The sequence below is a fragment of the Argiope bruennichi genome, chromosome X1 (genome assembly GCF_947563725.1).
Source record: "Argiope bruennichi chromosome X1, qqArgBrue1.1, whole genome shotgun sequence".
NCBI classification, from domain to species: Eukaryota; Metazoa; Arthropoda; class Arachnida; order Araneae; family Araneidae; genus Argiope; species Argiope bruennichi.
The window spans coordinates 32,864,835-32,886,882 of record NC_079162.1 but is presented as its reverse complement, the minus strand read 5'-3'; the positions used below and the strand labels follow the sequence as shown (position 1 = coordinate 32,886,882).

General features: G+C 33.6%; 1 protein-coding gene across 4 annotated transcripts in view; it reads right to left on the bottom strand.

Moving 5' to 3' along the window:
* Positions 1-22,048, bottom strand: part of LOC129958114 (sialic acid synthase-like) — a 121,637-nt gene that overhangs the window by 57,696 nt on the left and 41,893 nt on the right. The window contains exon 8 of one of the 4 annotated variants that reach the window (XM_056070310.1): positions 535-641. The exons of 2 other annotated variants lie outside the window; for them this stretch is intronic. In XM_056070310.1, coding sequence (XP_055926285.1) covers positions 621-641 — 21 coding nt within the window. In that variant the 3' untranslated portion in view covers positions 535-620. Of the gene's footprint in view, positions 1-534; positions 642-2,404; positions 2,631-22,048 lie in introns of those variants that run through there. One more of the 4 variants, XM_056070306.1, reaches the window with a different exon arrangement.

Below are 22,048 nucleotides of genomic sequence, written 5' to 3'. Positions count from 1 at the left end.
GTTTCCTTTATTTATTTTATTAGTTCCCGGGAACAATTTTCTTGAAATTTATGTTTCGAGTTTAAAATAGAAAAGCTATAAGTAACTAAATGGCTGTGTCCCAGTTATTTTCATTAACAGTTTGTAAATGAAATGGATATTATAAGCAAACCTTTGTCGTCAAATTACAAAGAGTTGTTAGGAAGCATGAAAATGTTTTAGCAGTATTTAGAGTTTTTGAAAGATCAATGGCAGAGCGAAAACTGCAACGAAGAATATATTATAGGTATTCTGATTCTAAAGCTATTGCGATAATGAAAGATATTAGGAAGAAAACCGCAATCCTAAACTGTGAATCTATAACAGAGCATATGCAAAATTAAAAAAAAAAATCACATATTTCTTACAAAATTAAATGAATACCTAAAGGTAAAGTTAAACTGCACAATAAAATTATAGGCAAGAAATTACTATGCGATTTTTATCCGCAAAAATATGCTGAACGTCTTGAAAGGATGCAATATACTGTAAATGTAGCTTTGTTTTGTTTTTATTTGCTGTTGCTGCGATCAAACTCCATATACCAGAGCAAGATATCTGGTGTAAAAACAGTTTAACATAATAACACTTTTCAAAACAATTCATTGGGCCTTTCCATTCAGCTATAAAAAGAAAAACCAATTTATTAACCATCTTGCCAAAAAAAAAAAAAAAAAAATGTTTAGTTATGCTTATATGACCATACAGAACAATAATGAAAATTTTAACAACCTTTAAAAGATTTTTACCCAAGGAAGATTTAGCTTAAAACAAAAAAATTAAGGAGTATATATTCCAGCATTATTATTTATTTAATGATGTAAGGATGTGTAATCTATTCTCAAGTACTCAGAAATACCGATTGATCCACTGATGTTTTAAAATTACATGGGAATTCTCAAAAAACGGATTTAGATACACAGCCATCAATTATTGCCTATTACAATGTAATACAAAAATAATGTATAGATTAAAAGAAAAGAAAATCAGTTTAATTTTTTAAAAAACATAAATAATGTTTAAATAATATTTCGTGATGTGTATATAATCTCTGAAAATGACAAGTCTTACTCTAACATCAGCCAGAGGTATGAAAAAATGGTTTAAGTAAATATATATTATCTTTTTGACATCCCAGCAAATTTTAGACAGATGCATGTAACTTTGTGTCCGTATAGGTGAGCGTAAGAAAAATAACTTACTTAATAACACTTTTAGTTAAGAAGGGCCGTAAAAAATTTTAATTTTTCTAACCTTTCTTAGCCCCCCCCCCCCCTTTACATACAGAAGACAAAGTATTTTTGATATATTTTAGTACTTTATTTCATAACAATTTGCAACTGGTAGTATGTCTAATTCGCATTGTTAAGAAAATAAATGCTTGCTCTCCTTTTGGGGATCAATATGTATATATATAACATTTAAAATTGTGTTTTTAATACTTCTGTACTTCCACAACGTTCTTTTAGAGTGAAATAAAGGTTATCTTCTTTTTTTCCGAAAAAATAAAAATGACACTGTAAACTGTCATTACCAAAAAAATTAGAACTTTTAAAGAAAACTGTGAGACCACTTTTTACCGCATTAGGTATATTTTCACAGTTTCCAAACTATGTAAAGCCACAGACAAAGTAAAGCTTTAATGGGAATTTCATTATCAATTTCGGCATCAGAACTGCTATTAACTGGTTTCGATAAATCAACAATTACATTAACATTAACTGCACAGATAGAGTCCGTCGTTACATGTGACATCATCATTAAAGCCTATCTCAGAAGCGATTTCTTTTCATATGACTTCTTCTGCCGGACCAAAGGAAAAGATGACTACTTCATTTTCAACTTGTGAACTTTGAAAATCCCACTTTCTGAAAGCATTTTTCAGCAGTATTTATTATAAATTTTGTCCCATGATTGTCTTACAAAATTTAGAGAATTCAAAACAGCTTTGTATCTTTTCTCTGTGCTTTCGTCTAACGATGCTATAATGTTTCTCATAAGCAACTTTTAGCTTTTACAGAACGAATGATACCAAGGTCTAGTAACAAAAACACACTTGTGCAATTTGTAGGGGAAAGCAAGATTTAAATTGCAAATTGAAGAATATGCCATACGTTGCTCAATAAAGAAAAGATTTTTTCTCTTGTATCTTCACATACTTATTTAAAGATATCAAAAAGTCTATAAATAGAGAAGAAATCTTCCAGGTTTTCTTTTTCTTTTTTAAGTTAGACCGTCTAATAACTGTTTTCGTGACAAAAATCACGTTGAACTTAATTATACAACAAATCCAGATACAAGAACAGAAAAAAGACTGTTTTTCAATTACTTTATTTTTGAATATTTTTTGCTACATTTTACAGAAGCATTTTCAATTTCTGCTTAATGTTTTACAATTGTGGAGATTTCAAGGCATTCTGATAAAGCGTTTTGCGGTTCAATAATCTTGTCAAAATTCACGCACAATATTAAGCTTTTCTTTCAACGAAAAACGTTTTCGTTTCCGACAATATGCCATGCTTCACAATATTCCTAAAAATCAAATGTTTAGCAAAACCGAGTCTCCACTGCTCCTCATTTCTTTGCATTGTGTAGGAAAACAAAAAACCAACCTATATGAAACCAAAACGAAAAGTTACATTTATTACTCATCTGTAAAGATTCATCCGTTATTCATCTGTTCTGAACAACATTTAGTAGTCAATTGGAAAGTAATCCAGTATTTTTCTAACCCGTATTAAACAAAAAAAAATCTGCCGTTGAAATAACTAGTTAATTCGGGATTTATTAATTGTTAAATAAGAGTTTTTGTTTTCATTTTAATCAGAAAAAAGAAAAAATCGCAAAATTCGATAAACAGAGTTTAGTTAAATTGAGATGCTACTATATGTATATTATATTGAAAAATTACGTATTTCAATTTTTTAGAACATACCAAACTAGTCTGAAAAATGCTTACAGACTATACACTAATCGAATTCTGTTTTGACACGGAAAAAATACACAAAAGCAATTTTATTGCTTTAAGTTGCTGTGTCGGACATACAAAACAGGAAATTTAAAATTCCGCCTTTTCGTATTTAAATAAATTATTGTTAGAAGAAAGGTTATAGGCATTCAAAAAATCTATAAAATGAGTTTTCGAAAGTTAAGATAGCTGAATTAGGCAATGAACAATGCTTTTAATTCTCTTTAAATATGAGTGAAATTGTCGAAATGCGTCTTAGCTAAGCAAAATACGTGCTATACAAAAATAATTTTTTAAAAAATGAAGATTTTAACTCAAAAAGCTATTGTCTTTCAAAAATTTTAATGTTCTTAAATTGGTAACGCGTACTATCTAATATCGACATGGCAACACGTTTCCCTGAACTCCTGCCAATATTGATCTTCGCTGTTAGCAAAGAACTTTTTAAAATCTGTTTTTATAACTGGATTTAGCACACTTTACATTTGTTTTCAACTTTCCGTTGCTTATGTAGTTTTTTACTTTATGCATTATTGCATCATCATGCTTACCTCCTCTTGTATTGCAAAATTAGTTCGGCTCTTGCCGAAATTTACCTTGCTTTACCAAAAAATGGCTCTTGCGACAATAAACAGCACAAAACAACCTAGTTCAAAAGGTTAGTGTACTAAAAGCTTTTTATAAATAAATGCATGTAGTTGTGGCAACATTCAAGATTATCTTATTACTAAATTGGCAATTTTGTACAGGTATGTATTCATTCTTAAGCAGCCCCAGATGAAAACCATACATCTTTCTGGCATGTGCATTTAAGTACTACCGATATTTGAAGAGCTGGATTGAAGTTACCAAGACAGACGTTTGCTTTTTACTTGCAGATAAAATATGTTCAACTTTAGTTTATCATTAGAAATATTGCCATCTATAATAATGTATATTAACATCTGAATGCTGGTAAAGACTAAAAGTAACATTCCCATATAAAGATCATTATCTGAACATAAATAAATAATTTTTGACACCATTGTTTCGTAATCTTTCTAGAAAATTTTAAATTCGAATAACCCAAATTAAACAAAAAAATCTGCCGTTGAAATAACTAGTTAATTCGGGATTTATTAATTGTCTCACAAAATATAGAGGAGTCAAAACATTAGCTGTGCATGTTTTCTTTGAGTTTTCGTCTAACGATGCTACGATGTTTCTCATAAACAACTTTTAACTTTTACAGAACGAATGATACCAAGGTCTAGTAACTGAAACATACTTGTGCAATTTGAAGAGAAAAACACGATTTAAATTGCAAATTGAAGAATATGGGGAACGTTGCTCAGTAAAGAAAAGATTTTTTCTCTTGCATTTTCACATACTTATTTAAAGATATCAAAAAGTCTATAAATAGAGAAGAAATCATCCAGGTATTATTTTTATTTTCTATGTATTTCATCGGTAATGCCTTTGCGTTCTTAAAACAGTGCTCTTAAGTAACTTTCCTATCACAAATAGCTTCAACTTGTGATTTCCATCATCAACCATTAACCCAAGTACTTTTTATTTCTATACCGAAGCATTTGGTCGGATTGTACATCAAAAAACAATCCTGTTTCATCTGCGTTGGAAATGTTGGATGATGAAAATCCTTCAATGAGACTGAGCAACCTTTCTTCCCAACCTTTTACTACATTCACTTAACCAAGTACATCTTTTACTACATTTTCTTTCCAATCTTTTACAACATGTTTGGAGATTTCATTTTCTTCCCAAATTTTTCTTTTGTATTATGTGATATCTTTTCTTGAAACGGTTGATCCAACTATTGGAAGCAAAAAAGTCTTGCATTATATTTCTCGCCAACTCGAAAGGCCTTTTCGTTGATCAGAGGCCGTCTAATGGCTGTTTTCTTCACAAAAATGATGTTGAACAGAAAAAGGAGTGTTTTTCAATTACTTTATTTTTGAAGATTTTTTGCTACATTTTGCAGAAGCATTTTCAATTTCTGCTTAATGTTTTACAATTGTAGAGATTTCAAGGCATTCTGCTAAAGCGTTTTGCGGTTCAATAATCTTGTCAAAATTCACGCACAATATTAAACTTTTCTTTCAAAGAAAAACGTTTTCGTTTCCGACAATATGCTATACTTTACAATGTTTCTAAGAATCAAATATTGAGCAAAACCGAGTCTCCAGTGCTCCTCATTTCTTTGCATTGTGCAGAAAGAATAGGAAGGGAGAAGAAAAAAAAAAAAAAAAAATCCTCTCCTACCTATATGAAACTCAAACGAAAAATTACATTTATTACTCATCTGTAAAGATTCATCCGTTATTTATCTGTTCCGAACAACATTTAGTCATCAATTGGAAAGTAATCCAGTATTTTTCTAACCCAAATTTAAAAAAAAAAAAAAAAAAAAAATCTGCTGTTGAAATAACTAGTTTGTAAGACATGCCAATTTTGGCAACCCTTCTCACCCCTGAGAGTAACCCCGCTTGCCTAACGGAAGTGGGGGAGGAGAAAGGAGAGAGAGAGAACTGGCTGAGAGGCAAAGAGGAAGGTCGCTCTGCTAGATCGTGATGTTGTTTCTTGTAATATTTTCATAATGTTGTGTCGTAATCTGTGCTGTGTCCCTTATGAACCTGTGAATAAAAATTTTGGGACTAAAAAGGTGTGATCACTGTCTCTAGCGCTCATACAAAAGAAACCCCTCGCCAAAGAAAGGGTTTTTACATTGGTGGCAGCTACATGGGATGTGAGCAGAGACAAATCACAGAATAGGTGACCGGTACAGTGACCCTCAATACCCATCATAATCAATGGAATTCCTGGTCGTCGTAACCAGTGGAATTCTTGGTCTGCAATGGAGTTCTTTCTCATCTTGGTCATCGGCACCAGTGCGGAGTTGTTGAGTTTTCAAGTTTTGGTGCTCAGGAATTCAGTGCTCAAGAGTTCAGAACCTGGCTCCAGAAAAAGATCAGGCCTACTGAATGGTTCTATTTGGGTTCATCCGTGTGGGAAGTAATTTTATTACCTCTACTGACAACAAACCGTGAGTACTGTAAACCTTTGTGCAATTATATCTCAAGTGCTGAAGAAGACCCTATTGCTTCGATTTTTTAATGCTAAAAAATAATTAAACGTTGTATTGAAATATAAATTTTCATAGTATACTGATAGTTTGGAAATATTTTGTGTATTTGTAATATGCATGTTTTTTTAATGCTAAAAAAATAATTAAACGTTGTATTGAAATATAAATTTTCATAGTATACTGATGGTTTGGAAATATTTTGTGTATTTGTAATATGCATGTATTTTAATGAAAACTAAAGCAAAGCCAGACAAATTTGGATTCTTCCTGTCTTGAGCTGACGGCCAGTGCGACATTTTGTTGTGGGGGTCAGTAGACCACCCCGCCCAAACAACATCTGGTTTCTGTCTGCCCTGAGCTGGCGCGGATGAATTTTTTTTAAATTTCATTTCGTGTAGGGGAGAAACGGATGCACTCTGTTTCCCTTGATATGTTTATTGCTTTGCAGATGTTTGTACGAGGTGATTTTGAAAACATCAGAATAGTGCTATTTTGTTTCCGGTGATACGTTTAATCTTTGTACTTGTTCTCTATGAGATTAAGAGTGTAATATTTTATTTTAAGGATCTATCATTTCCGGTTAGAAGTAATAATTGTTCTCTTTTAAATACTTAAGTTGGTATTAAAGATAAATTGTGTGATGCAAACCTTTTTATTTTGTTAAAAATAAAGTAAATGAAATTTTGTTAAGCCTGTTTATACATAGTTTAGGGGTATTTTTTTTAGTTTTGATATATATATTTATGTATGTAAATTATGTATATTGTTATTTCTATTTGCAAACATATAGTTACTTCAAGTATTTAAAATCTAAACTCTTAATAACAGTATCTATAGAACATATCTTCCAGAAATTTCACTGTAAGATTTTTTTTTTATTTTAGTTCATTTTTTTTAGTTAGTATCTAACTTCGATTTGAATTATTGTAAGGCAATTTGGCATTAGGTTTAGCTTGAAAAATGTCTTTCTTAAATAAAAGTAAAAAGGCAGACCTAATCTGTCTAGCAGAAGATTTAGGTGAGTCGCCAGACGAAACCATGTCTAAAGTAATTCTGAAAGAATTAATTTTAGCTAGTAAACATTATAACGAGGAAGAGGCAAAAGAATATTTAGAAGTTATCGTAGCTGGAAGGTTAGAACAGGAACAAAAACTTGAAAATGAAAATAAACTAAAACAAGAGAGGGAAAAGGAAAAGTTCGCACTCGAAAAACTTCGTCTAGAAGTGGAATTATCCAGGATCAATCAAAATTTGGTTCAAAATAGTGATCAAGTCGTGCGTGCAAAATCATTAGATGAAATAGTTAGGATGGTTAGGCTCTTAACAGTTAAAGTTCCTAGTAAGTCAGACGGATGGGACTATTTCTTTTCAAGCTTAGAAAAGGCATTTGTAAATGAAAATGTTAGTGATGAATTTAAACCAAAAGTGTTGCTTTGTTTATTAGGAGACAAAGTGTCTAATTTGTTAGTTAATATAGAAGAAAGCGAATTAAAAAATTATGAATCTTTGAAGAAAATAGTATTACAGGAATACGAACCTTCACCGAAATTGTGTTTAGAAAATTTTCGCAAAGCTAAACGTAACAACGATGAAACATTTTCTCAATTTGCATCTCGGTTAACATCCATGTGGGTGTATTATTGCAAATCAAGGGGTGCTAGTGATTTTGAGACTGTAAATCAACTCATTGTAGCAGATAAAATGTTCCAAACATTGGATTCCGAAACGGCAACCCATATAGGTGTGCTACAGGGGGAAAGTTGGTTTAAGCCAAAGGAAATGGGTAAACGTTGTGATGTATTCTATGCATCCAAGGGTAAATCCTATGACGGGTCAGTGAGAGCCAAAAGAAATGATTATGATGAAAGAGGTTTTCAGGGTAATTGGGGAAAACAACAGTTCAATGAGAAGAAGACCGATAATAGTAATTTTTGCCCTAAGAAAAATTTTGAAAAATCAAAAATCACAGAAGTTAGAAAGCTAACTTGTTACACTTGTGGCTCCGATAAACATTTTAGACGAGATTGTCCGAAAATTAAGGGAGCAGACTATAAAAAGATTAAGGTAAACAAGGTTTCCGCTGAGGGTGCAGAAGCAGAATCAAAAGGGGAAACAGTAGCTGCTAGGGTGGATTTACTCGGTAAAGTAATTCCTAGGCATGCTATTGAAGACAAACTTTGTAAATTGGCAAAGGTATCTGTCAGTGTAGCTGGGAAACTAGCCAAAGCATTAGTGGATTCTGGCACGGAAATTACAGTTGTCAAAAGGGACTTAGTTCCTGAAGTTTCAGTTGAAGGTGCTTCTACGATATATTTGAAGGGTATTTTTGGTCCGGCGGTTAAATGTCCTTTAGTGTACGTTCCGTTAAGTCTTGCTACTGGTGGCCAAGTTAATGTGGTGCATCAGCAAGTTTTATGTGCTTTAGCAGATGTTTTGGTGGAGGATGTGTTGCTTCCACCGGATATTCTAAACACGTTGGGAGGGGCCCGGAGTGAAGGAAATTTACTGGCTCGGAACTCTCAGGAATTGAGGGGTGATCTGCAGGAGAAAGCACAGGATAGCATTATCTTTGAGAAAACTCAAAGTGAAATTACTTCATGTGGGAATGAAGTGGGAACGGTTAATAATAAGGATGAGAAAGTAACCACTGAGACGGTTAAGGGAAGCATGGTCGCTGATACTTTTCGCTCTGAGCAGGAACAGTGTGTCGAATTAGCAACGGCTTGGAAGCATGCTAAAGAAGGCAAAAGTAACTACTATGAGGTAGACTTTTATCTGTTTCACAGAGACAAAATACTCGGGGAGAGTATTGGGCAACTGGTAATTCCAAAGTGTAGACGCGGTGAGGTACTCAGACTTGCTCATACCTCAGTGTTTAGTTGTCATATGGGTTCTAAAAAGACTCTAGAACGAATCAAGTACTCTTTCTTCTGGGAAGGTATGCGGACGGATGTCAAAAAATTTTGCGACTCATGTAAAGAGTGTCAACTCACTCAGACTGTTAAAACTAGTGACAGAACGCCAATTACGCCTGTCGTGAGGCCTGAATTACCATTTCAGGTAGTGAATGTAGACCTGATAGGTCCAATTGACCCTCCTAGTGCGAAAGGACATAAATACATATTATGTCTGGTTGATCAACATACTAGGTGGGGCGAAGCCATACCGTTGACTAGTCTGAATGCTAAGGCAACATGTGAAGCTTTGTTAAGTATATTTTCAAGGACAGGTATTCCTAATGTTATCGCGTCTGATAACGGGACCAATTTCACGGCAGAACTGACTAAAGAGTTTGAAAAACGAATAGGGAGCAGTCCAAGATTCTCTACCCCTGGATATCCACAATCAAATGGGTTGGTGGAGAGGTTTAATAGAACTTTAAAAAACATGTTGCATAATGTAGTCAGGGAAGAAGGTAGGGGATGGCATTTACAAATTCCTTATGTGCTGTGGGCGTACAGAGAAATACCTCATTCAACTACAGGTGTGTCGCCATTTCAGTTACTCTATGGTAGACCACCACAAGGTTCTTTGTCTATCCTAAAATCTACTTGGACAGGAAAATTTAATAATGTACAATTAAATAGTACTTCCGTTTCCAAATACCTGGAAAATTTAAAATCAAAACTAGAGAAGGCTGCAGAGCAGGCTAAGCTTGTTTCAGCAGTACAACAGGAAAATGCGGCGTATTATCACAATTTAAGATCGTCTAACCGAGTGTACAAAGTCGGAGATCAGGTGATAGTATTAATACCTGATTCGACTAATAAATTATTTGCCAGATGGCAAGGTCCTGCAACTATCGTTGAGAAACGTAATCCCCATTCTTTTTCAGTTAAAATGTCGGATGGTTCTACCAAGCACATTCATCAAAATAAGTTAAAACATTACATAGCTAGTTCTAACTCTATAAATGTCATTTTTGAGGAAGAAAAAGAATTCGGGCATGTTGAAACTTTACCAACCGCTACCAAAGAATCTAAATTTTTCGAAATTCTTGATAATCTTGAAATTAAACATGTAGACAATTCTCAGTTAGAAACTCTTAAAAATTTAATCGTTAAATTTAAACGCATCTTTACTAAACCCGTGCAACCAGCTGCGGTTGGCACTCATAAAATTGAACTATTGCCCAATACGGTATAGAAAAAGCCTCATTGTTATAGTGTTCCTATTGCATACAGAAAGGAAGTTGAACGTCAAGTTCAAGAACTTTTAGAATTAGACTTGATAGAACCTTCGGTATCCGAAATTGCTCATCCGATTGTTTGCGTTGCTAAAAAGGATTCTTCAATGAGAATGTGCATTGATTTTAGAGCATTAAATGCAGTCACCAAAGTTCCAGTCTTTCCCATGAAAGATTTGCAAGAACTGATATTCACTGCAGGGTCAGGCCATTGGTTAAGTAGCTTAGATCTTTTAAAGGGATATTGGCAAATAAAAATGGACGAGGAAAGTAAACGGTTGACGGCGTTTGCTACGCATAATGCTGTGTACCAGTGGAAGACCATGCCTTTCGGTCTGGCGGGAGCATCTGGTACTTTTCAACGTGAAATGAACCGTGCCTTGAAATCTCATTCAGAGTATGCGCAGGCGTACATGGATGATGTAGTCATTTATTCTAGATCTTTTAAAGAGCATCTGTTTCATTTAAAACTTATACTGACAGAATTAGATGAATTAGGATTTTCTGTACGGCTGGATAAATGTACTTTCGCCACCAAACAAATAAAATATTTAGGCCATATTATAGGTGGAGGTAGACATGGTCCGGATAAAGACAAAATTCTAGCAATACAGAAATTAGCTAGACCTACCACTAAAAAAGAGGTCAGGTCCGTATTAGGATTAATGGGATTTTACCGCACATATATACCAAAATTTGCGGAAATATCCACTCCACTCAAGGAATTAACCAAGAAGAATAAGCCAAACAAGGTAAGTTGGGGGGAAGAAGAACAAAACTCGTTTGAGAAACTGAAAGAATTACTCTGTGAGGTTACTAGTCTTGCTATCCCTGATGCCAACTTGCCATTCCAGATACACTGTGATGCATCTGATCATGGTGTAGGATGCTGTTTAACTCAGCAAGATGCTGACGGGTCTTACAAACCAATAGCTTTTGCCAGCCAAAAATTCAACGCTGCACAAAAGAACTGGGCAAGCATTGAGAAAGAGGCTTGGGCAGTGCTATATGGTCTGAATAAATTCGATAAGTGGATTTATGGTGCTAAGGTGGAGATCATATCTGATCACAATCCTCTTAAATATCTGAACCAAACCACTCCTAAAAGTCCAAAGCTAACCCGTTGGGCTCTAGCTCTACAAAGGTGGAATCATTCCATCACACTTAGACCTGGTGTACAGCATCGAGGTGCGGACGCTCTATCACGACTGAAATAATTCATCACTTGTACAAAAAAAAAAGTTATGTCTGTATTTTTGATATTTGCATATGTACGAAACCAGTATACATGTTATATTAGTTTTTATCATTTTGAATTTATTTGTTTTTGATTTTGTAAGTAGGTTATAGTGTTTTTGTATATTTATATATTATTCATGAATGTAATAAAATCAGCCACTGTGGGCTAATTTTATGCTTAGGTGGGGCGTGTAAGACATGCCAATTTTGGCAACCCTTCTCACCCCTGAGAGTAACCCCGCTTGCCTAACGGAAGTGGGGGAGGAGAAAGAAGGAGAGAGAGAGAAATGGCTGAGAGACAGCAGAGGAAGGTCGCTCTGCTAGATCGTGATGTTGTTTCTTGTAATATTTTCATAATTTTGTGTCGTAATCTGTGCTGTGTCCCTTATGAACCTGTGAATAAAAATTTTGGGACTAAAATGGTGTGATCACTGTCTCTACCGCTCATACAAAAGAAACCCCTCGCCAAAGAAAGGGTTTTTACATAGTTAATTCGGGATTTATTAATTGTTAAATAGGAGTTTTTGTTTTCATTTTAATCAGAAAAAAGAAAAAAAATCGCGAAATTCGATAAATTGGGATCCTACTGCATATATATTACATCGAAATGAAGATTTTAGCTCGACGGGCTTCATTGTTTTTCAAAAAATTTAATCTTCTTAAATTGAGAAAATCGGTGAAAAATCAGCAGTTAGTACTTTTCCATCTATCCGATTTTGCAGTTAATAGGGAGGGGCAGAAATTTTCTGACAAGGCGGCAAAACATATCCGACGGGAGGATAGTAAGCATTATTTTTTAATGTAGCTTCAGTATAACACACATTTATTTTTATATTTAAATAAAGCTATTTTATATTTTATTTTAGAATTACACTAATCATAGCTAATTTAATTTAAAATAATTATTGGGGATAATTATTTTTATGGTATCGGTCTAGTAAGAATTGGACGATCGAACGGTCAGCGATTATAGAAAATGGACAATTAATAATATAATTTCAGATAAAATGTATCGCACTGATACTGGAAATAAATTTTCCTCACATTATTTAAATCTTATAACAAAATAAAACAACAGCTAAAACAAATAATAATTTTTATCAAATTTGAGTATTGAATGATATTTTATTTACAAACTTTGCGAAATTAAATTTGGATTGTTCATCAAAGGATAATACAATTATAATTATTGTTTTTAGTGACTTATACTTACTTTGGTGAATAGTTATTTAAAATAAAATCACTTCTTAAAAGTTTGAATATTAGTACTAAATATGTTTTTACAAAAGTAATTTTTGAAAGCAAAATTCATACAGTTAAAATAGAAAAATAATTTCAATTAGAGTTTTAAAACATAAAAGTTCAAGAAAATTAAAATTAAATTAAAATTAAAGCATCCTCGCCCCCAACTATTCTGCCAAGTTATGAAGAAAGTGCATGACATATAAAAAACGGCATCTTTTTCGAATTTAGATATAGTAATTCCTAATTAGATATAGTATTTTAATAAGTAATTAGATATAGTATTCCTAAAAGTTGAATTCATTCTTTTTTACATTATCATAAAAGAAGATAAACAAACAAAAATTGCAGTAATATTAAAAAATTCGAACTACAGATTTTGATGAATCTTCACGCTTCAAACTTTCCCAAGTCAGACAAACAAACGCGGAATAATGTCTGTATGTCTGTCAAATCCATTTTCAACAAATTTCATCCAATCTGTTTCGATGTTTAAGAAATCTTCTTGACACACAACATTCTCATTAAAATGCGTGGCTAAAACTGTGTTCGGAAAGATACAGACACAGCACCTCAGAATTCTGGGGGTGTCTACATTTTCATTTTCAACCTGTATCCGAGAACACCCCTCAGTTTGCATACATGTCTGCAGACTGTGGCTGTTCAAGTTCACGTACGAATGTTGGCCACAGTCTTCTGTATTTATTTATCGCCCAATGATGTCATTAGTTTACAAGATCACGAAAGTTTAGTGGACCAGGCTGCTTCGCTTTTTATCTTACTAGGCGATTTCAACAGCAATAGCACTTTTTGGGGCTCGGATAGTACAAACTCTGATAGGCAGCAGATCGAGTAGTTTATTTCCAATAACTGTCTCCGTTCAATAATGACAAAGAAACGTACTTCCACGAACCCACACCTATTTTCTACAGTCTCGACCTGTCAACACGTTTCCTTGAACTCCTGCCAATGTTGAACTTCGCTGTTAGTAAAGAACTTTTTTTAGTGAACTTTTTAAAATTTGTTTTTGTAACTGCATTTAGCACACTTTACATTAGTTTTCAAATTTCCGTTGCTTATGTAGTTTTTTCATTTATGCATTGCATCATCATCATCATACTTATCTCCTCTTGTATTGTACAATTAGTTCGGAGCAGCTGTTTATTGTCTAAGAATGGCTCATGCGACAGTAAACAGCACAGAAACCTAGTTTAAAAGGATTCTATTAGGAAAGCAAAACTAAAAGTTTTTTTTATAAATAAATGCGTGTAGTTGTGACACCATTCAAGATCATCTTATTACAAAATTGGCAGTTTTGTACAGGTATGTATTCATTCTTCAACAGCCCCAAATGAAAACCAGAAATCTTTCTGGTAAGTGCATTTAAGTACTGTTGATATTTGAAGAGCTGGATGGAAGTTATCAAGAGAGACCTTTACTTTTTACTTACAGATAAAAGATGTTCAACTTTAGTTGTACAATTATATTAGAAATATTACCATCTATAATAATGTATATTAACTTCTGAATGCTAGTAAAGACTAAAAGTAACATTCCCATATAAAGATCATTATCTGAACATAAATAACTTTTGACACATTTGTTTCGTATTCTTTCTAGAAACTATTTAAATTCGAATAACAGATTTTCACTTTTGAAATATAAATTTTATGAAACAATTATAATTTCAATAACATAAAAATACATAAATTTCTTTTTAAATGCATTTATTGATATAAAGAATTTGAAAAATAATGAATAATTATTTTCATGGATAATATAAGTAATAACTTCCAAACTATCAGCTGCATTGATTTAGAAATTATATTATCACACAAAACAGATAAATTATCGACTAAAATCTCCCCTTTTAAATAAAGGACATATGCTTCCATATTTAGATTTTTAAATGGTATAGTAATAAAAATGCTTAATTCTGGTACGTACTTGGTATTGCTATATTTTAAATAAAAAAACACAAATTTGAAAATCTTAAAAGTGTTGATTGCTTCTTTTAGTATCCTTGATTAGTGTTAAAAAATGTGCCTAAGTCAACCCCCCCAGATAGAAATACAGTGTTTGTTAAGTGTAAGTTTAGCTTTTGTTGAAACTTATGAATTTTACTTTCTTAAGATCCTCACTGTGTTGGTTTCAAAGTTATGCAGTGTTTTTAAATTCTCTATTAATTAACTATAAATTCTACATACATATGCTTTCTCTAGCACTTCTATTTGAAAAAGTTGTTCATATTAGATTTTTTAAGGTTGAAATAAGATATATTCTAGATATTTGAAATCATCAGAATGGACTATAATAGATTTATTTTAGTTTACTTCATATTAAAATTTTATCTCCCTATAAAATATTGAAACCTTGATTTTAAAAATGAACCAAATGTTAATTTTTCTCTTGTTTCATTACAAGCTCGTTAGCTTCATTTAACTTCAATAGGGAAAACATTGACAGCTTTCTAACTATATTGTGTGTGGGTTGTCGGTATCAAATTAGACTGAAAGTATCAAAGACACATCTCTTTATTCTTCTCAAACACAACTAACTATTTAGAGATGTTGCCAACTGCGCAACAGAAATATTTGATATAATCTCGTTTCCTACATCCTCCCCACCCAGGTCAACCTCGAGGGAGATGACCAGAGATACAGGGCGGGTTACCTTTCGACCATCAACCTTCAATTCGCAGGATTTTATCTTTCCATCACTCTGGCCTTCTTCCACATGTGCCGTGGTCGGACGTCTTCTTGCAGGAACACAATATCGCCAACTCGGACGTTAACGAGATTGTCTGGTTACGAACTTGAAGAAAAGATCGCAGTTTAAGTAAATATTCCTTTGATCATTTTTTCCAAAAACAGTCATGTAAGTCCTGCTGCAGCTTGTAGATTTTCTTAAGCCTTGTGTCATTATCCGGGCTGGATGGAATAGCCGTTAGTTTTCGTCCTGTCAAGAAATGAGCTGGTGTTAAGGCCGCGGAGCCGTCATCTTTTCCCTCTTCGTAAACTAATGGTCGGTTGTTAAGAGTGGCTTCTATTCCAACAAGGACAATTGTCAGACTTTCTTCGTCTAAAAGTGCTCGTCCGAGGGCATTTCGCAGGCATTGTTTGATAATTCCTATCAGGCGTTCCCATCAGCCTCCCCACCAACCCGCTTGTGGGGCGATAAATTTCCAAGTTATACCATTTTGGGCATAATATTGTTGAGTCTTAGCTGATGACAAAGCTTCCCATAACAGGATCAGTTCCTTATTTATTGTATGAAAAATAGTGGCATTGTCAGTATAGATTGCGTGGGGGCAATCCTCTGTGGCCAACAAATCGTTGAAGATCTAGGAGAAATTTGTCAGTGGTAAGATGTGACACGAGTTCAATGTGTAATGCATGTGTTGTTGCCCAAGTAAATAGTGCTATGTAAGCACTATTCACAAACAGCGGATATTCACAGGTCCAAAAAAATCAATTCCTGTGGTAGTAAATGGAGCTGACGCCACAACTCTTTCAGGAGGCAGAGGAGCTTCAATTTGTTCTCCACATTTCGCCTTGGACAGCTTGCAAGGTAGGCATTTGTGAAGAACCTGCTTTATAGCTTGACGTCTTTTTAGTATCCAAAAGGTAGCGCGTAACTCGGTGAGAACTATACGTACACATAAGTGATGGAGGCGCATGTGGGTGTGTTGGATCAAAAGATGGACAAAGGGGTGGTTTCTATAAAGTAATAAAGGGTGTTAAGTATCAGAAAATATGTCAGAATTTAAGTCTTCCTCCAAGGCGCAAGTAGCCATCTTTGAGAAAGGGATTGAAACAGGAAATTTTTAATTTTGTTGGCAAGGGGCGTCCATCTTTTAAGTCATCTATTTCAGCCGGGAAGCATTGACACTGTGCAGTTTGGATGCAATATTCCTTGGATTTTTCTATTTCGTTACAATTCAATTCATGAGTGATAAGTGGCCGAGACTTGCAGTTTCGTACAAAACGTAGAATCCAGGCAACCACACGAAGAAGTTTTGTGTAAGAACTATAATGAGATATATCTATAATGGGTTTTAAAGTTGCAACGAAGAAAGATTGAAACTCCGTTTTTCGAAATTCCACTTCGATTAACGGCTGTGTATGTGATGACAAATCGTTGGTAGGCCAAATTTCCCGCATTTTGTGTCAGCCATTTCGGGCCGTGCCACCAAAGCCGATAGTTGTGACGGGAAAGTACCAAGGGTTAGATGATCCGCAGGATTGTCTGTACCGGGGCAGTGGTGCCATTGTGCTGGAGTAGTGTATTGAAGAATTTCCATTGTTCTGTTGCAAACGAATGTTTTCCAACGCTTGGGATCTCCCTTTATCCAGCTTAGAACTACAGTATAATCACTCCATTGTATGGCTGTGTAAGAATTCATGTTCGTTTCTCTACAAAAGTATTGAAGTAAGCGAACTCCTAGTAGTGCGGTTAGCAATTCAAGTCGCGGAAGAGTGACTTTTGATTGGAGCCAATTTATTTCGACTACAAATGAGATTGACCTCTGTAGTGTTGCCAACTGTGTGAGGAGCTACAAACAAGCACCATATGCAAGAAAAGAAGCGTCGCAAAACACATGTATGGTAATGGCATGTGAAGGATAAATCCATCTTCGGATGTGTATATCATTCAGACATTGTAACTCATTTAACCACTTGTGTTATTTAGATGCTCAAATAATCTTTTCGTGTACATCAATTTCAAAAACATCTCTGTCCGTATCGAATTTAACCCCTAAGACCTGCGTAATATTTTTAAAAGGAACATTTTCTTGTTTCCACATCTCTTGCAAAATCTTAAGAGTTTGTAGTCCATTTGGCTAATGGTAGGCTAATATGTGATGTAAGTTGCTGCATTTCTTGATATAGAATTATAGCTTCAGTATTTGTAGATGTTCCCATGACAAAATCATCCATATAGATGTTATTCTGAATGTGTTTAGTTGCAGTAGGTTACGTTTGCTTGTACATGGTAGCCAATTCACAAAGAGAAGCTGATAATAAAAATGGACTTGAAGTGAGTCCGAAGGGAAGACGCGTGAATCGGTAAATTACAATGTCATCTTCTATGCAGAGTTTTCCATCAGGAGTATACGTTGTCTTGTACCAAAGAAATCGTGTTGCGTCTCTGTCTTCGTCTGATAGTATCAGCTGTAGAAATGTTTGGCTTCCTTCACAAGTAATTGCTATTTTTGAAAGGCGAAATCTCAATAACGTAGCCATAATATTGGGAAGTAGATTTGGTCCAATTTCAAGAGCGTCGTTTAAAGATGGATGACCTGGCGAATGGGAAGATGCGTCGAAAACTATACGACACTTCGTTTCTTCATTTGCAATTTTCTTTACTGCATGATAGGGTAAGAAAAATAAACGTTCTTTATTGTATGCTTCATGCGATACGATTTCAACTTGATTTTTATCAATGTAATCTTGCATGTGTTCAGAATATTCTTGTTTAAAAACTGTGTCTGCGTGTAGTTTTCTTGTTAAAGAATTAAAACGTCGAATTGCGACTTCATAATTGTTGGATGAAAGTTGAACTTCCGGTTTCAATGGTAATTTTACTACTCGTCTAGCATCGATGATTTCAAAATATTGATGAAAGTTTATCAAGAGTTCAGAATTACAAGTGCTTTTTTTTTTCTCTCTTGAATTGGTTGTATGCCAATGCGTTTTCAGTTCCAGAATTCGCGTACCACATCGCCCAATGCTTGAGTTGAAGTATCTACATTAATATTATGAACAGTAGGAATGAAGGAAACTATTGCGTGTGATCGAGGTCCACTAAGTATACACTTAAAAATTGATGGGACCAAGGTCAGAGAATCCGACAGCTTGATTGGTGGTTCAGAATTCACGTAATTCCAGTAGAAATCTGCACGGATTAAAATCTCAATTGGTAAGTTCGACTGGGAATCATATGGGTCCGCAAGCTTCAGTCTTCTCGAAGCGTGAAACGTCAGTTGGTGGAGGCGGATGTGATGCATACTTGTTGAGGTTTTCGAATGCAATAATGTTGACTTTAAATTTGTCCCTGATGATTAATAACTGAAATTGAACTTGTCTTTGCGTTTGGCTAAAACTAGATGGAGATTCGAACGCTTGAAGTTCCAAAGGTCTGGTTCAAATAACTGGAAGTTTTAAATTGTTTACAAGATCAGAAGAGACGAAACTACATTGACTTCCACCATCCAAAAGACAACGTGTAAGTTTTGTAATCTCAGTTGGATCCCTTATGAAAACTCGCGCAGTTTGCAAATGAACAAAATTGGACTTAAGTAGTTTATCTATTTTGTTTGTAGATGCAGTCGCAGACTGCTCCTCGGTTGAAATTTTACAAATTGATAAATGGTGTTTTTTCTTGCATTTGGGACAGCAGTATTTGTCTTTACGATAGCAATTTTTTTGGGCGTGACCACGGTTAGTACACAGGAAACATCTGTTGGTAGCCTTCAATTTCTGTATGCTTGAGTCTATATTCGTCACAGAGTTGCAATGTTGAGGCCAATGTTCGGCAGTTTCACCAAAAGGGCAAAAAGGTGAATTTTTTTTTTTTTAACCTGTAATAACTGGTTTAGAACGCACATTGAAATTTTCTAACAGGGATTTTATAGAATATTCTGAAACTAATAAGCCTTTAATATTATATGCAATAACTGCTCCCTCAACTTCCTCGGCTAAAAATTTCATCAATTTTGTAATGTCGCCTTCAGCCAAGTTTTCACGTTTGGCGTATACAACCCAATTGCGACATATATCATACGGAGTAGTTTTGGAGCCAAAATTCTTCCGTATGATTGTGTTTTTTCGCCTAAGGCACCCAACGCTCGTAATCATCTATTACAATCGATATATAAGACATTTACTGCTCATGGAGATGGATTTTTAATAGGTGTTAGGTTTTCTAAATAATCAAGATGAGTTTGTATTATTTTATCCTTATTGCCATATTTCGATGTTAAAATATCCTTTGTTGTTGTATATGGATCGACAGTTATACTTATTCCATGAACTAGTCGTTTTGCCTCTCCATCTAAATATCCTCGTAAAAAAAACATGTTTATTAATAAGTGATAAACCTTCATTCTTGACGATGCAATTTTAGAAACGCTCCCAAAAGCAGTGAAATTCTTCAACGTCACCACAAAACGTATTTATTTTTACTGTAGGTAGGTTTACTGTAATGTTTGAAGACGCAAATACGTAATTTATGCCGTCAGCTATTGCGGTAGCGCGTTATTCATTGGCGTTTGTATTTGCTTTCATTTTATAAGTAAACATCGCTAAATGAGCATTTTCTGTGTATTTTTCGCACTCTATTATGTCTTCATTATATTCTACATCGTTTAGAAGTTCGTGGATTTTATCGTCGGCCAAAGTTAATTCGTTTATTTTGTCTTGTGTACGCTCAACGCTATATTCTAAATCAGTTTTTTCACTAGTTGAATCATTCAGTTTCGTCAACAGTTTCGTAATAGCGGCGCGAATTATTGATCGTTTACGTTTAAGTAAAATAAGTTTCTCTTTAACGGTTGACATTATAATTCGGGTTTGTATCGAAAGTTTAAACAAACAAGTTTAGTACGACTTACCCGAGTATATTTCGGCACCAAAATGTGTGTGGTTTATCGGTATCAAATTAGACTGAAAGTATCAAAAACACCTCACTTTATTCTTCTCAAACACAACTATTTACAGATGTTGCAAAATGCGCAACAGAAATATTTGATATAATCTAGTTTCCTACTTACATGCGAGAAAGTGATCAGGGTGCATAGTGAAAAAATGCTTGAAAAATTAAGCACTTTACCCAAACAAATTTAACACATTTTTACATACATACATATGTGAGCCTGCTTATTTTCTAAGCATGGGATGTTCTCTGTTTTATCATAAAGCTTTATTTTATTGAAATTTTTGAAATTAATTAATTTTAAATGAATATTTTTGAAATTTTAAGACATTTCTGCAATAACATAATAATTTTAATACTTATTTCTGGAACACTATAGAAACATCTATTGTAAAACGTATTTGGTTTTGACATAAAAATGATCATACTTTTATCATTACAAAAAAATTAAATAAACTTTTGTACGATTAACAATAAAAATCAAACTTCTTTTTCAACATTTTTTTCTTTTAAATTTAACAAATTACCAGTTAATTTGGATTGATACATCATTTCTGATTAGATATTGGCATTGAGAAAGATGCACAGCATGACCAAAAATTTTGTATTTGATTTTTATATATGCTGCAACAAATGAAATTCGACATGGCTGAGATTTCAATTAAAATTTCCTCCTGCTCTAACTCGCTCTATTTAGAAGTTTAAATTATTTTATTTGCCGCCATAAAAACTAAGAGCATACCAGGATGGCAACCATCATAAGACTAGCAAAACAAACAGAAACTGCCAATAGAACAAGGCAATGTTCTAACTGAATTTATCAAATCAAATATTTCAATAGAAAAAAATAACAGTGTAAAGAAATGGTCAGACTGAAAAAACGTGTTTTATCGCTTCTTATTTCTGATGAAGAGTTGAGGGCTTTTTTTAAATGTTTAACAATTCGAAAATTTAAGAAAAACCTGCTTTTTAACCTCTATGCCAAAATAAATAAAATTTTATTACTTTAGCTTTAAAAATGTAAGAAAAATGCGATTACATATTCTAGGAAGAAGTAAAAATGATTTCACAATTGCTATCTTTCCTAAATAATGGAAACAAATTTTAAAAAAAACTCAGCTTGGTAGTTACAAGTAAAATGAAATAAATAAATAAATAAAAAATAATAAATAAAAAATTTAAAAAAAAGACATTCAATGCATTTTTTTTAAAAAAACTAACTTTTGAAGCTACTGTGAGACTAAATACTGTACTGCCTTAAAATGTAACAATATTTATCAAGAGAAGAATCTTATTCAACGAACTGCTTTAAAATTTTGAATTTTGCTTCAAAATTTTGTACTGGTTTGGAAAAGCAAAGAGAGCAATTTTTTTTTTAAAAATCAAAACATCAACACGTTTAATGTGACTCCACAATTTAAAGAAGAAATGACATTATTTTCAATTTTATTTTAAAAAATCATTGTTATATATCAAGTCCAAGATTGATTTTCAAAAATTATTAAAACTAAAAAAAAAAAAAAAAAGAAAGAAAGAAAAAGAAGGGCAAAATGCCTTCATTTAAGTGAAATTAGCATTCAAACAACCTTTTTAAACTTTTAAAACGGCATAAAAATACTTTTTATACAATAATATGCTTTGATGATATGGTGGA